A 15344-nucleotide genomic window follows, 5' to 3' on the forward strand; every position below is an offset into this window, starting at 1 on the left:
CATTTGAGCTTCGTACATATCTAGGTGGCTATTAGTTGAATGCATCACGTGGATTGAGTAAGGGAGAGACTTACGTGAACTCGAACGGTGGGGTGCCCCAGAACTCGAATTGGAGTTCAGCCTCTCCTCCTTCGTGTATGTCAACGACAGACACTTGCCCTTTGCTGATCCTCACACTTGGCATTTCGTGAATTGTTTTGGTAATACTCTTGTGGGCTTTACACTTCCCACTGGCACCATCACTTACAGCGGTGATACTGAAAATGCCTGGTTTCTCTGCGATGCGACGGAAATTTGTGGTCTTCGAGGTGGCCTTTCTCGAAGCGCCATCGAATGTATAGAACACATCGAACGGGGCATGGCCAGATAATGAGAAGGAGAGTCTTTCGCCCACGCAGTAGTCTGATTTTGATTCCAGTGGGATTATGGTTGGGACATCTGACACTGAAATTCTGACTGAGGAGGCATCGTACTCGGTGGTTTGCTGGCAGCCACGTGCATCGGTCACTTTGCGAATGCTGACAACATGTTGGCCAAGATCCAGGTGACGTCGTGGTAATGGGAGATGGTGTCTGTTGGCATTAATGTTGGAAATCGATACTATTTCCGGTTTTGCTTTCGTGTGATGCTTGATAGAGATCTCAAGGGAGAAAGGTGCGACGCCCTCGAGGGTGATGGGAATCAATTCCTCGCCGCTGACATCTTCCTTGCAGAACCCATAGATACGGCCTGGCGAATCAAAACGTGCGGAAGGGAGAGGATTCACTTTTTGGGTTACTACCACGGGTTTGACTCCGGGATCCTGATCGTAGAGGTTGTCGCCGACCTCCGTGAATTTGTAAGTATACAAACCGGCTTCCAAGGTATCCATTTCCACCGAGGCGGCATGAAGGGCAGTTCGTATGTTTTGGACGCGAACAGAGGATGAACCGCGTGCAGGCTTTCGTTGTTGCTCGTATTGGATGCTATACGGGGCATGTCCGGAGAGTCGAATTTCGAGGCTGTCGTCATCTCCCTGGCAAACATCTCGTTTCGTGATCAAACCGTCTGATCTGACAGGGAAGCCATCCACGGTTGTGATTCGAGGACGAGGTATCCAAGAAACCTCGAATGTGCTGCCCACCTGGTCGACAAAACCAGGACACGAGCTGTCGGCCACACCAAGAAGTTCGTACCTTCCATCCTGTGTCACGGTCAGGAAGCTATTCTCGTGCCAGAAAGTCTTTTCGAGGATAGCAGAGCTGGCGTTCAAGTTTCTGTACTTCACGTTCCAGGGACGTTCTCCGCTTAACCTAATCGGTATATCGACGCTGGAGCGCTGCAAGGCCGAGTATGCTCTGCTTCTCTCTATCTCGCCAAATGACACATGAGGAGGTTTGGAACGTGCGTCAATCCTGATGCTGTCCTTGAGCGTTCGCTTGCAGTTCGAGCGATCTTTGACACTGGTGAGCAGAACCAAATACTCTCCACCGCTGACGAGCCTTTCCGTCACAATAGTGGATATTTCATTGTCAGATTCCAAGGAGTACTTTGTCTTCTTGCCATTGTGGACCACCTCATACTGCAGTGTCCAGGGGGCCTCGCCTAAGAAAACAACATCAAGAGATACTGGTTCGCCGAAACAAGCTTTACGCACAGCCTTAGACCCCATAAAGTGTGCAGAGGCTGGTGGTTTCACATCTTGCTCGAGAACAGGGACCTTGTCCTGAAGAGATTGGGGGCCATAGACTGTGTCTGCAATGTCTAGAAAGCGGTAACGATACAGACCGGCTTCAGAGGGTGTGAAGTCAAGTTGAGCGCGGAGACCATCAATGGTATGTGCTCTGGTTTCAACGCCTTTCGCATGTTCGATAACGTACCGAAGCCGGAACGGCGGAGATCCAGTCAAATCCAAGTCAACAAGTAGACCGACAGGATTATTAGCACATTTGTCGAATACTCTTTCATACTTGACGGTCACGTCAGGCTCCGGTGGGTTGCGTAGGTAACAAGATGAAGGCTCAAGCACTTCTCCGGTACAATATTGACTGGAAAGAGAATTCAGCCTGTACCAACCCGGGTCCTTGACCTGAGGCTTTTGGTCAAGATTCCTCAGAGATGCCTGGCGTATTTTGCTTGGAGACTCTCCGTGACCCAACTGAGTCTCACCATTGAATGTGTAGACCAGAGAGAAGGGCCCGTCGTTCTCGTATCCTTGTCCTGATTGATGATATTCAAGGGGAAGGTCCACGCTTGCCCCATGTGCGACTTCAAGAAAACTCTGATCATTGCAGCCGGACAAGGAAAGTCGAGGCCTTTCATGAACAGAGAATTTATGCCACTGCGATGGAAAATTTGTAGATAATTTGTCGGCGATATCCAAAAGCATTGAATAATTCGCGATGTTCCCAGAACCGTCATGGATTTCCTCGATCGTATATGTCCATTCGCCGCCAACGCTAAGAGACTCGTTCAAAGGGACCTCAATGGTTTGGCTGCGGGCCCAAGTCACGTCGAAGTCTTTCGCGTTGAAGAGAGTGCCGCTTGTCCGCTGGCCTAATAATGGCGAACGCAGATGATCGGGCTGAATGTTCTGGAAAGAGAAGCCCCGGTCATGACTGTTGACCTGCCTGCTGTATTTGATTTTGAGGGGAGGAGTGCCCTCAACCACCAAAAGCAGGTTCGAAAGCTCTCCTCGACATTTGTGGATCGGGGAATCCTTGATTGTTGCCCGAGGGCACGAGGCAACGAGAGCGTCAGATGATCTCATATGAACGTCGAGATTTGACTCATCTACTACTCTTTGCAGCCGATATATTCCGGGTCGCTTGACAGAGAACATGAGATCACGATGGGCATTGGACCCCGTTTTCGGCACAGTTTTTTCTGCTTGGCGCTTCATCTGTTTCAGCTGCTTTGCTGATATTGAGATGGTTTCATTGCCACCGGTGTCATAATCCAGGCGTATCAGCTCTATCAAAATTGGATCGGTCTGGTTAATACGTATAGGTAGATCGATAGCAGTTTTGTGATTATCGATACAGAGAGGTATGTGATCAGGATTTAAGATTGCCGAGCTGGCATAGTGCGGTTAGTAGAGCTCGAAGTCACCTGAGATTCAGAGACTCACCCCTCTGGTAGTATATGGACGATTTGCTTGCCCAATATAAGAGACGCGTTGTGGATAATGTCGCCCGGTTTGACACTCCGTTCTGATATAGACAATTCCCTATCATAAGCTAGTTTGATTGCTCCCGAAACCCAAGCACCCACAGGAATCTACAAGGATGTCAGTCAAGGCCCCGTTGATGTGCGCGGCGTGAGGTCAAAAGCATACAGGGATCTGAAACATGAGAAAAATGTTTCCAGCAACATGAATCAAGAAGATCGCTAGTGTTGTAGGGAAAGCCCATTCTAACCAGGGAATTCGGAGCGCCTGCAAGCCGAAAAGGAAGACGCCATCGACAGCTGCCCATTTGAGAAAGAGCCAGGTCGAATCTAGATCGTCAGATGCAGTCCAGGACTCGTACACGCGCCAAGTATTGAGGGCCAGGTAAAAAGCCGCAACGTAAAGTCGCTGCGACGGGGCGTCGATGACATTAGCCGGTATTAGGGGCGGGTTTGCAGCAGATAGGCTCGTAGCGACTTTCGCAGACGACTTCTGGACTACCCCATTGTGCAACCTAGGCCTAGACGGGGTATGACTACTGTGGTTGCTAAATCTCGGAGCGGGTTGTGGTGTCTGCGGAAAAGCAGACCGGAGCCGGGGAGTGCCGTTCATGGCATGCTGCAATCATAGAGCATGCGGGAGCTGCACCCAGAAGGACTTTGGGGTTAGCTTCAGCATTATTGGCTGATAGGATTCCGAGTATAGAGATACCTCCGTGTGTGGGTGTGGGAGATGCCTCGTCCTGTGAAGCCCGCGCACGCCCTGATGCAAGCCTAAGATAGAAAAGTTGAGGTAGGGGTCGACTAAAGAAATGGGTGAAGACGAAGGTGAACGTGATATCAGGCAGGACGAAGAGAGATGTCGCTCACCTCGTAATATGTTTCCTCACCCGAAATAGAAAATGAGGAAATTGAGCGAAGGGATTGAGTTGCAGCGCAAGGTACTGAGCCAGGGCGAGAGGTGAGCTTGAGTCGATGGAATGAATGCCTTTGCGCTTGTTGCAGGGCTTGAAAGCAACAATGGGTTGGCGGTCAACAGCACAGTACGTAATTCGCTCCACGCCAGCGGATATGTATTGTTACGGTAATAGTACACTACATACCACGATCTGCCTAGGCATGAAGTCGTCACCGGTGCCCTCATTGCAACATAGATAGCGACAATGAATAGTTAACAAGCACTGCTCATTACACCTTTACCAAAATATACACGGCTGTTAGCCGCATGCTTCTGCATGATTGAGATTACAGTCATCTCCTTCTATCTTGGCTACCTGGAGAGAGCCTAATTGGCACGATCATTGTAAGTTGGCCGAGCTGTATGTACGGTACTGTGCAGCATCCATATCGAGGGTTTGTTCAGCCGCTCATGAATCCTATCTTCTGCGAAAGACAGCAGCAACCACCGCACCTGAGCTGTTATTCAAGGTACTTCATGAGGCGAGACAACTTCTCCATAGCAACTCAAGCAGCAACCAAGGGAACCGTTCTCATAGCTTAGCAATTGTTGATCAATTGGCATTTTTCTCAAGTACAGTACGACCTTTGGAGCAACCATGGCCCATTGCGGCCGGAGATCGCAATCATCAGGCAAAGAGTGCAGTGACCGTAGCCATGAGCTCTGTGTGCTTACCTCCAGGGTCGAAAAAGATGACTGGAATGGTTTCTGCGAACTAGAGTCCGAACCTGTAAGTTCTGGGACACGATTCTTCGGAAGCTATGCTGAACAACCTTTTTAGGCGCTCTTCAACGTCATGCTTCGCGAATTCGGCGTTAAGGGGGTGAAGATCCAGGAGGTAATATCATTGGATGAGGATATGATGGCGATGCTGAAGTGAGAGTTCTGTGATCCATGCATTGCATAATTTATGGGCGGTTAACTAGTTTGTTAGCAAGCCGGTCTACGGATTGATATTCTTGTCCCGTTGGCGGGAGGACGACCCCGACAAACAAGAAGCAAGTTGTCCAGAAGGGCTCTGGTTCGCAAATCAGGTCTGCTTGTTCCAACCTGTTTGATGCCAGTAGCCGGATTTATCATCACTGACCATAGACATAGACGGCGAGTAACGCCTGTGCCACTGTTGCTCTTCTGAATATCGTCAACAATGTTGGAGATATTGACCTCGGGGAGAATCTGCAACACTTCAAAGAATTCACTATGTCCTTCACGCCGGCGCTCCGAGGTGATGCAGTAAGTAACTATGGATTCATTAAACGGATACACAATTCGTTTGCGAGGTAACCATGTTTCGTAGCCTGCCTTCCTTACAATGGTAGTTCTGACATTTGGAAAAAGGCGAATGGATATCCTCAATGCTGATCACCAGCTCAAGTCAGAGACAACATCAAAGCGATCTCGCACCCAATGCGAGCAAGAGGAAGCCGACATGGCTTTCCACTTCATCGCCTATGTCACTGCGTTAGGGAAAGTCTGGAAGTTCGACGGGTTGGAACGTCAACCGCAAGTGCTTGGTATGGTGCCCGTGGCCCATAGCAGCCCATTCTAATAGTATCCACGTATAGGACCTTGTCAACCTGACGAGGACTGGCTGACCTTAGCCAAGCCCAGCATTCTCACAAGAATGAAAGAATACGAAGAAGGTCAAATCGAGTTTTCGATGTTGAGTCTTGGTCAGGATCCGCTCCCTGGACTGCTTGACAGATTAGCAATAAACGTGAAGTCTCTCGAAGTAATCAACCAACGCTTGACATCATCGGCTGATGCATTGCCATTCGATGCTATCAAACTCGGGCATATCCTTTTGGGGCCTGATGAGTCCTATACACTCTCTAGAGATATGATCGATCGAGCAATCATTCCTGCACCACAGGAGCAGGAGAACCGCACTTGTGCAGTCGCGGACCTCAAAACCCTATGGCACAAGCTCACTGGCAATCAGCGCACACTCCAAGCGTCCATTCGGGAAGAACAACAGTCTAGGCAGGCTGATGATGAGTACGCGGAAGGTCGGCGCTTTGACTATAGTCCTGCCATCCGCACATGGCTCCGACTCCTAGCCCGCAAGCAAGTCATTGAGAAGCTGTTGTGAACTCTCGGGAATCTATTTTTGAAGTTAATCATTACAATTGCAGTGCGTACATTATTGTAGACCAAGCAAGGCTATTTCCTTTTTGATTATATAAGAATAGTAGGCCATCATCGAAAATCTTAACAGTGACGTACGGACTGACCGCCGGAGGTTGCCCCCCGCCCTACTAGTATAAGAACGTCACCGCCTGGAGTCCAGTGCGCGCCCGCCGTCGGTGATTGTCCTAACAAGTCCCGGTACAAAGGGGGTTATTGTCATTAGACCGTGCTGGCATCGATTCTCTCTTTTTGTGTCCTCCTGGCTGGTCCTTCTGTGCTTGTCCCGCTCACAAGAAGCCCTTGCCCCTGGCTTTGCGGTCCTCTTCCTTTCTTCCAAATATTCTCGAGTTTTCGAGACTTGGTCGCAGCACTTTTGGGGGTGAGTTGACAAAAGGACAAACCAGCTTCTATTACCTCTTTCCCACTTGCTTTATACACGCCTACTTTCTCTCTCTTTGTCTAATCCTCACCTATTGAATCACGCATATACTATAACCGTTCTCATAGTATCTCGTATTTCGCAGTTCAGCGCGACCCCCCCTTCAACATGTCCGCCACATCCTCCCTTACATCTGAAAAGACACCAGATGATTCATCCAAGCTAAAGACGTTCTTATCCATTCTCCGAAAGTATTCAGGCCATTCTCATCCCTAAATCTGATCGTACTGACTAGTGACCTCGTCCTCTAGGTTTGTCGGAGTGGCTGACATCGCCTCCGTCCGCTTCTCCTTGCCTGCACATCTCCTGGAGCCGACGCCCAACTTGGGTAGGTCGTTATCCTAGCCAGACGGCTAAATGCCCCCCTCGCGGCTGAGCACTCCGTTAATTTCTTGCGAATGACTGCAGAGTACTGGAATTACTTGGATAGACCGGAGGCTTTTGCAAGGTCAGCGGATTGGGTTGCCCATCAATGGGGCTCGTTTTCTGACAGATCATGAACAGCATTGGGCAGTCGGATGAACCTCTGGGACGGATGCTTGAGGTTTTGAGATTTTGGTTCACCAAGGACTTGGTATGTGTCATTCTCGGTTGCTGTTCAGCTTGGTGTTAAACTGTATTACTAAGTTTGATTACAGAAATACATCAAGGGCAAGCCCTGCAAACCCTATAATTCCACACTCGGAGAATTCTTCAGGGTGAGCCCGATCCGACGCAATCTGAGCTCTCGCTTTCATGTTAACCTAAAATCCTGCTCAGTGTACCTGGGACGTGCAAAGTACACTTCCAGAAGTTTCACTGGCTTCTACTTCTAGTATCATAGATGCGACTCTCAGCTCGAAGGAAAGCGATGGCAAACCTGTCAAGGTATGCTACTTGACAGAGCAGACATCTCATCATCCTCCAGTATCAGCATTCTACATCGACTGTCCAGTGCGAGGAGTGACGGCTCGTGGTTTTGATCAAATCAGTGCCAAGTTTACAGGGACCAGCATACGAGTCACTCCGGGCCAACACAACTTGGGAATTTTCATCAATATCCAGAGCAGGAACAATGAGGAGTATCAGTTGACTCATCCCGCTGCACATTTAGGTGGATTGTTAAGAGGAGCTCTGGCCGTTACAGTCTCGGATACGTGCTATATCACTTGCGCTCACACGCGCATCAAAGTCATTTTACAGTATCTGGAAGAGGGTTGGATCGGCCGTGCTCAGAACAGAGTTGAGGGCGTCATCTTTCGGTATGACCCTGACAGCGATACTATCACAAGGATCAAAGACGTACCTCATGAGGATATCCTTGCCAAGATCAGCGGTTCGTGGCACGGGCAACTTTTCTACACTTTGAGTGGCTCGAACGAGGCGAATTTATTGATTGACATCGCTCCTCTCTTTCCGGTTGCAAAGACCTTACCGCCTGATGAGGAGCAGCTCTCCAACGAATCTCGAAAGTTCTGGTCGACGGTCACTGAGGCTATTTTGGACAAGAGATATAACCAGGCAACCAAGCTCAAGCAGGATATAGAGGAACGCCAGCGGCAAAGGGCCGCTGAACGTCAGAAGATGAACGACACATGGCAACCGCGGTTCTTCACTGGCGCCGTAACGCCTCTCGGTAAGCCTGAATTAACCGATGAGGGAATGAGGGCACTTGAAGGATTATATAATCATGACTACAAGTTACAAGAGGGTGAAACAAAAGGCGCATGATCGCTAGAACACCATGGACTGTTCAATGACAACAATTTGGACAACTGAATATTGTGGATGCATTCGCCATACCGCTTCAACATCGAAGCTTTGTTTTATGTCGTATTTGTGCCTTCACGTTCTTTGGGAAACGAAGACAAAGCATAGGTAGGGCTGTCCATCGATCGGGTTGTCGATGCTGAGTTCGGCAGGTGTCATATATATAGTATAAGATTATTCCAGGTAGATAGACAATTCTAATATCACCATGTGGCGCAGCGAGTGAATGCCAGGGCTGGACCACAACTGTCTCCCGTGGAGCTCTTTTCGCTGAGCGAAAATTAATCATTAAAACTCGATCTAATCTTCACTGAGAACTGGAAGCGTAAAACCGTAGTAGATTGTTGCTGAGAATTTCGACACCGAGAAGACACTTAGAATTAAACCGTTCTGAAACCAACTTAGCAAGGGAAACGCCTTTCAAGTACCTGGTTTCAAGATCGAGTGTACCTGTCCATTTAGAACTCCATCCGAACCGGACCGATAACATGTGAGAACCATCCAAGAATGAGGGAGGATAGAAAAATGAAGCGGCATCGGAGCGGCATTGCTGCGAAAGATAGCCCAGGCATCTCAGGCATTTGCAGTAACAACCTTATTGAAGCCTGCAGTCACTGTTCTGGTAATGTCCTCATTCTTGTGGGGAAGTAGAGACAGGGCATAAGCAACGTCGTTCCATTGGCGTTCAGTCTCGCATCTTGGCAGTCGAGCAGCTAGTTTCTCGGCAAGTTGTCGTGCATGTTTCTCCTGATTCACGAGGCATTATTAGCATTTTCCACGGCGAAGTGATGAAAAAGAGACATGATGCTTGGAGATGTACCTTTTCGACGAAACCAACCAGGAATTTAACGATGCGTTTCAATGAAGTCTCCTCCAGGTTGCGTTCCGCGCTCAGCAGGCTGAACATGTCCACAAAGTGATTATAAACAGCGTTGTCCTTGGTGGCCAATTCTGTGAAGAACATACGTGCCAAGTCGGCAATTCTCTTATCCTCATCTTCGAGGCACTTGGCCATTTCGCCCAACTGCCCCTTGACCTTGACCTGGCCCGCCAGGATCAAGAACGTGAGAGTCATGAGGCACGTGCGTTTTACCGAAACATCGTCATCATTCAAGCGACGATAGAGAAAATCAGTGTTCTCATCAATCAGGTGGTTGAAACAGACTGCCATGTCTCCAAGAGCGATGACGACATTACTGCGAACTATGGGGTCATCTGAACGCTCCATGATGGTGATTAAAAGTGGAAGATTTTTCTCGCAGTACTCCGCCGAAACACACATGAGCTTAGCCATGCAAAGAGTTGCCGCTGCTTGAAGGTCTCGGTCAGAGTATATGTTGCTGTTGGCGCAGATCTCCGTGACCAAGGGGCCAAAATTGGAAAGCAGCGACTTGTCTCCGTAGAGCAACTCCCTCTCACGAATATGAGCCATGGCGTCTGTGAAGTCGTCCTCGGTTGTCCCGCCGATAAGATCTAATTCATCCTCCTCTTTGGAATCTTTGTGTTCTGATGGTTGCGCAGGTTTGTTCTTTTCCTGTTCTGCCTTGCGGCGCTTAAAGTCAAGCTCACACAATTCCAGGTGAACGATTTGCTTGATCGCGATATGGCCGACAACAAAGAGCAGCTGTGACAAACCGGCGGGGGATGTCTTTGGCCCTGTTGCTTGGCTCTCGGTGGGAGTGATGCCAGGCTGTTGTTCCTGTCCTTCACCAGGTGCTTGAGAACAAGACCTTTGAGCATGAGTCTGGAAGACAAATCTAGTCTTCCGTTTGAGAATGTCAGAACATAGCACATCTGGATGCTTCGATAGTGTATAGATGGCGCTAATAGCTTGCTCCGCCACTCCGTACCACTCTTTGCTCATTGATACAATCTCTATGATAGCCGCGAGGTTGGAAAGGACTGGATGATCATTTGCCAACTTAGGTATGCCAATGTCTTTTGACTTTGCCTGACGGCCCGGCACCATCCGACGTAGAGCAGTGCATGTATATTTCGCAAGCACAAGGTCGGATCTTCCGAGATTTCCAAGACCAATCCGTAGCATCGTCTCGAGCTCCTTAATGACAACCTCAGGGTCCGCCAAAGCCAGCATGCCAAGGACAATGATGGCTCCTCGACGTTGTGTCTTCGAGATTTCCTTCTTTTGCACGCCGTATACTTGCCACAACTTCGAAATGACGACTTCAGGTATGTGGCCTGCCTTCATCATGGTGCTCAATAACTGTTCTAGACAAGTGAGCTCAGCAGGTGTTGCGCCAAAGGTCAAGCTAATCATATTCCGTGCTATGTAATTTGCAGCATCATTTGGACTGAACGAGTCCGGTGCTTCGAAGAAAAGCCCCTTGTAGCAGTCGATCAGATGAGTTTGGACTCCCTTGCCTTCATCACTGTTACCTTTTGTCCAGATAAGTCGCAGCATTCGGCGAATTCCACTACGGGAAGTCTCAACCTTGTAGGCATCAAGTACGACGAAGAAGTCCATGGCTTCAATAGCCTCACTTTTGTTCCTTGACGATAAGAGCTGAGCAACAGTAGCAGAGGCCACGTGAAGGACTTCAATGAAGCGGATGGCCTCGTTGTAATATTTTCTTGTTAGCTGGAGTCGTGTGAGCAGTTCTGACGTTGCCGCCTGTTCCGCGGCATGCTTGATTGCTGCTGCTTTCTGTTCCTCAGTCAGACGTGTTGTTTTGGCTGGAGACTCTTCTGGCAATTGAGTTGCATCATCCAATAATACACTATCAACATGGGATGCATCACCACCTTCAAAGCCCTGTGTTTCAGGGGGTCTCAGCGCATTCAGCTCAGCATCTACTCCATCGAGCCGTGCTGCCCACTCTTTAAGTGAAAGCTGCCCTCCATGCATGACACCGAATGGATGGGTTGAGACCAATTTGGCGAGTAGTTTGATAGCGTTCCGTCGTACATTGCTGCTTTTGTCTTCCAGACTTCTCGCCGCCAGCTCTGCAACTGCATGCCGTCTTTTCGGAAATTTTTGCTCCAAATCGCAAATTCTCATATATACCTGAATGGCCCGGCATCTGCAGTAAGGATTAATGTCAAGAAAGCGTTCCTCTAGAACGTCGAAGAAAGCGTTTATCTGGGTTTTGTAATTATCGCCCCGTTCTTCTTGCCGACTGAGGTCGGATATCAAATTTCCGCAGACTTCAATCACTGCGCATCTCAGGGTGTAGGCCTACATAGAAACATGAAAGTGTTAGAGTATTAGCGTTCTCGTCGGATTGATGAGAGGCCGAACCTCGCTGTCTAGCTGTTTAGCTAAGAGAGTCATCTGCTTAATGATCAACCGAGGTGCTAGCTCTGAGAGTTTGATGATGAAAGAGGAGACAGATTTCGGTCCGCGGGTATCATTGGAATTGAACTCTTTGTTCCCAAGCTCCCTAGCTTCCGTCAGTAAATGCACAAGAAGGGCAAGGCAGCGAATGTCTACTTCAATATCTCATCCGAGAGCTGGGGGTAGTCATATTGTTCCGCGAGGATGTGCAAGAATTCTGCCATCGGTTCGGACAAGTGCTCAAAATATGTCAGGCTTTGTACAATAGATGTCTGGGCCCCTAGACGTTCGTATTAGCGGTAGCTATGAGCTTCAGGTCGAAAAGCCCACCAAATGCATGTCCGTGGTGTTTCACCGCGATGCAGAGGACCTTGAAGGCATGCATCCGAATGCTCATGCTCTTAACGCGCTGCTCACTCTCCAGGATCAGATAGATTGAGCGGGTGAACAGGTTGATGAATGTATCGCGGTCTGAAGTTGTCAAGAAAATCCTGCCCAGTTTAAGTTTCATCACCTTGCACATGGTTTCCATTGCAGCTTGAATCTGTGCTGTCCAGTCCCAATTTCCATCCTTGGTATTGGCCTTAGATTTGGTAGATTTGCCTGCGCCTCTCCTGGCAGGAGCAGCCTCCGTTGGCTTTTCAGCGGCTTTGAGCTCAACAGCCGAAAAGGCCCACTGCAGTAGGAACCCGTACATCTCCAATAAGGTTTTATGCTGCTGGATTGCGTCCTGCTCGTCAGATTCGAGATCGCCATGGATAATATCTGCTTCTACCGAGAGGCCGGAAACGACAAGATCGAGGAGTTTGCTTAGAGTTCGGGTGGGGAAAAAGACGGAGTATCTATGGGAATATAAAGGATCAGGTCCAGACCCATGGGCAATGACAACTTTGAAATGGGGAGGGAGGGTGTTGGCCCGGTCGTTCAGGACATACTTCAATAGGAATTGCAATGAATCATAGAAAGATCCCCTAGCGAGGCCTTCCGGATGCTCAGCAATGGCATCCACGATCGGATTAAGAACGTTATCGATAATGACGGGTGACAATTGATCTGGGTCGGTTTCGCAGTCGAGCAGGTCGGGATCGGCATCGAGCGTAGGCACGGAGGCCGGATCGCTTAAATAAAATTTGAGCGAGTCATTAATGTCGAACTGAATGCGATCTTCCATATTGAGTGACGAGCGAGGGAGGTCCTCGCAGGACACGCGACTTCAGTGGACAAAAGAGGGCAAGGTGAATGAGAAATCTTTATTGCGAAGAATGGTGATTGATACTCCAGGTGGGGAAATGGAAGGACGGGAGAGAGGAGGGGAAGAAGAGGAAACGCGAGCCCGAGAAACCAGGCGGCGACAGGCGGGCGTGAAACCGTAGTTTGTTTGTATTTTTCCCATTTGGGGGTGCTGATAAGGGCACGGGCACACACTGCACTGCGCCCGCGCTGTCGGAGTACTCAATACAATATCAGGTTGAATGGGGACTTCCAACGCGATGAGTTACCGGTGACACGTACCATTTTTGCCTCTTTTGGTAGGCGGTATGGTACGATCGGGGAACCGGGCACACTTCTATCATTACAAGTACGTATAAGCAAACAACTCACTATACCGGAACGGGTGATTCTGTACCGCTGAGACGGTGGATTGAGCAGCCCTGATGGAGCATCTCCGACCAAACCCTCCCCTCCCTCCGATCTCTGACTACTGGTAAGTACAGTACTAATCCGCGACGAAACATATACCAATCGTCAACACGAGAAGCTGTGTGCTCTTTCGTCATCACTTTCCCGAAGTTGAACCTGCTTGCATGCTGGCATCATATACCGACTAAGCCTTGGCCCAGACTTCGCAGTCGCGCCAACTATTGCCGCGCGCGCTTTGGTGCAATGTCCGCCTTACACGCAGCGCCGACTGAATTTTTTGGTGTTCAGCGGCCAGAACCATCTGGCTCAGTCTACGATTATGAACACCGGGATGGGATCGTGACAAATAGCGAGTCGTCCCTGGAGAATATGCCAGATGAGAATGGCTTGGAAGAATTTGACCCCCATGATGAGGAAGACGTTGACGATTCCGTGAAAGAGGATATGAAGCGATTGGAAGACACCTTCCCAGGGATATCTGATCGCTTTCGGCTAGTCAATCGAATAGGTGAAGGTATGGTGTGAATTAAATGGCTATCCTACGATGTTTCCGGTGGTGTCTGAGAACCTTCTAACTCGGTACGAACCTCAACTAGGGACGTTTTCGACTGTCTACAAAGCGGAGGATCTTCTTTACGACCATTATCAAAATGACTGGGACACATTCCAGGACATCCGAGATGACAACTTGACCAACCTTCCAGCGAAGCGACGCCGGGTCGAAGGAGAAAGCAATCGCATATTCTCTGTGAAGCGACGAAGACCGCGATACGTTGCTTTGAAAAAGATTTATGTCACAAGCAGTCCGCTACGCATTCAAAACGAACTTGAATTACTGCATGATCTTCGGGGTTGCCGATCAGTATGTCCATTAATCACTGCGTTCCGCTATCAGGATCAAGTCGTAGCAGTCTTGCCCTTCTTTCCGCACACCGATTTCCGTATCCAATATCGTACATTCATGGTTGCCGACATGCGACATTACTTCCGATCCCTGTTCACCGCTTTACATTCAGTCCACAAGCATAACATTCTCCATCGTGACATAAAGCCGACGTAAGAACATGCGTTCCGATGCCCAGCCCCGTTGCCTTGGATCTTTCGGTGCATTGATAAGGTACTGATCATCACGTTTTCAGTAACTTTCTTTACAATCCTGAACTCCGAGAGGGTGTACTAGTGGATTTTGGTCTTGCAGAAGTAAGTACAGGCGCCCTCACAATCACCCATGGCACGTGATTCAATTGCTGATGCACTTTCGCAGCGCGAGGGCTCGGAGTACACTGGTACCTGCTTGTGTGCGAATTCTAGCCAGATACGTCGCAGTCGATTTTTTCAGAGCTATTACTATACTAATTGCGCCTCATCTCTGAATAATACACCTGTGGGGTACCCAAAGAACGACTCCCGGCCTTCGAGGCGCGCCAATCGAGCAGGAACCAGGGGTTTTCGCGCACCCGAAGTCCTTTTCAAATGCACTTCACAAACTACCAAAATTGATATGTGGTCAGCTGGCGTCATTCTTTTGACCTTACTCGGTCGTCGATTTCCATTTTTCAACTCAGCTGATGATGTCGACGCTATGATCGAGATGGCAAGCATCTTTGGCACACGCCGCATGAAAATTGCGGCAGCCATGCATGGGCAGATTTTCGAAACCAACATCCCAACTATAGGAGAAAAGGGTTATAGCTGGGAGAAGCTGGTGAAATGGGCGAGTTGCGTGGAGGAGCTGACTGAGAGCGAAAAACAAGCCACCCGTCTCTTGGCTGGACTCATGGAGCTGGACCCTAACAAGCGTCTCAGTGCTAAAGAGGCCTTGCAACACGAGTTCTTCACTGATCCCATAGATCATGACGTGGAGTGGGGTGGAAATCCGGATGATAGCGGAGATACCGGCGAGGAGGGTTATAGGGAGGATGATGAAGCAGATGATGCAGCAGATGAGGTAGCAATGATATGATATCCTCCAAAGGGGGGAGGGG

The 15344-nt window shown here is 49.2% G+C and overlaps 5 protein-coding genes across 5 annotated transcripts; 3 read left to right on the top strand and 2 right to left on the bottom strand.

Moving 5' to 3' along the window:
* Positions 1 to 70: 70 nt before the first annotated feature.
* ASPACDRAFT_42109 (putative nuclear envelope pore membrane protein) lies at positions 71 to 3760 on the bottom strand (the record flags this gene model as incomplete). Its single annotated transcript, XM_020201048.1, has 3 exons — positions 71 to 3056; positions 3110 to 3258; positions 3317 to 3760. 3 exons carry the CDS (start codon positions 3758 to 3760, stop codon positions 71 to 73), a joined length of 3579 nt encoding a protein of 1192 aa, XP_020056954.1.
* Positions 3761 to 4305: 545 nt separating this feature from the next.
* On the top strand, positions 4306 to 6268 carry ASPACDRAFT_1867590 (ubiquitin C-terminal hydrolase 37). The gene is made up of 6 exons (XM_020197903.1): positions 4306 to 4835; positions 4887 to 4981; positions 5040 to 5139; positions 5204 to 5385; positions 5444 to 5619; positions 5671 to 6268. Exons 1-6 carry the CDS (start codon positions 4704 to 4706, stop codon positions 6195 to 6197), a joined length of 1212 nt encoding a protein of 403 aa, XP_020056955.1. The 5' UTR covers positions 4306 to 4703; the 3' UTR covers positions 6198 to 6268.
* Positions 6269 to 6782: 514 nt separating this feature from the next.
* On the top strand, positions 6783 to 8384 carry ASPACDRAFT_27108 (putative oxysterol binding protein (Orp8); the record flags this gene model as incomplete). Its single annotated transcript, XM_020199469.1, has 6 exons — positions 6783 to 6865; positions 6926 to 7002; positions 7083 to 7122; positions 7179 to 7248; positions 7313 to 7372; positions 7434 to 8384. The coding sequence occupies 6 exons, from the start codon at positions 6783 to 6785 to the stop codon at positions 8382 to 8384; spliced, it is 1281 nt and encodes a 426-aa protein (XP_020056956.1).
* A 612-nt stretch (positions 8385 to 8996) lies between these two features.
* On the bottom strand, positions 8997 to 12889 carry ASPACDRAFT_59475 (condensin subunit YCS4; the record flags this gene model as incomplete). The annotated part of the gene is made up of 6 exons (XM_020203451.1): positions 8997 to 9170; positions 9244 to 11619; positions 11683 to 11824; positions 11875 to 11998; positions 12049 to 12560; positions 12654 to 12889. 6 exons carry the CDS (start codon positions 12887 to 12889, stop codon positions 8997 to 8999), a joined length of 3564 nt encoding a protein of 1187 aa, XP_020056957.1.
* Positions 12890 to 13602: 713 nt separating this feature from the next.
* Positions 13603 to 15322, top strand: ASPACDRAFT_27153 (serine/threonine protein kinase CDC7; the record flags this gene model as incomplete). Its single annotated transcript, XM_020199475.1, has 4 exons — positions 13603 to 13873; positions 13956 to 14415; positions 14499 to 14559; positions 14624 to 15322. 4 exons carry the CDS (start codon positions 13603 to 13605, stop codon positions 15320 to 15322), a joined length of 1491 nt encoding a protein of 496 aa, XP_020056958.1.
* Between the last annotated feature and the right edge of the window lie 22 nt (positions 15323 to 15344).

The sequence above is a fragment of the Aspergillus aculeatus genome (assembly GCF_001890905.1).
Source record: "Aspergillus aculeatus ATCC 16872 unplaced genomic scaffold ASPACscaffold_6, whole genome shotgun sequence".
Classification (NCBI taxonomy): Eukaryota; Fungi; Ascomycota; class Eurotiomycetes; order Eurotiales; family Aspergillaceae; genus Aspergillus; species Aspergillus aculeatus.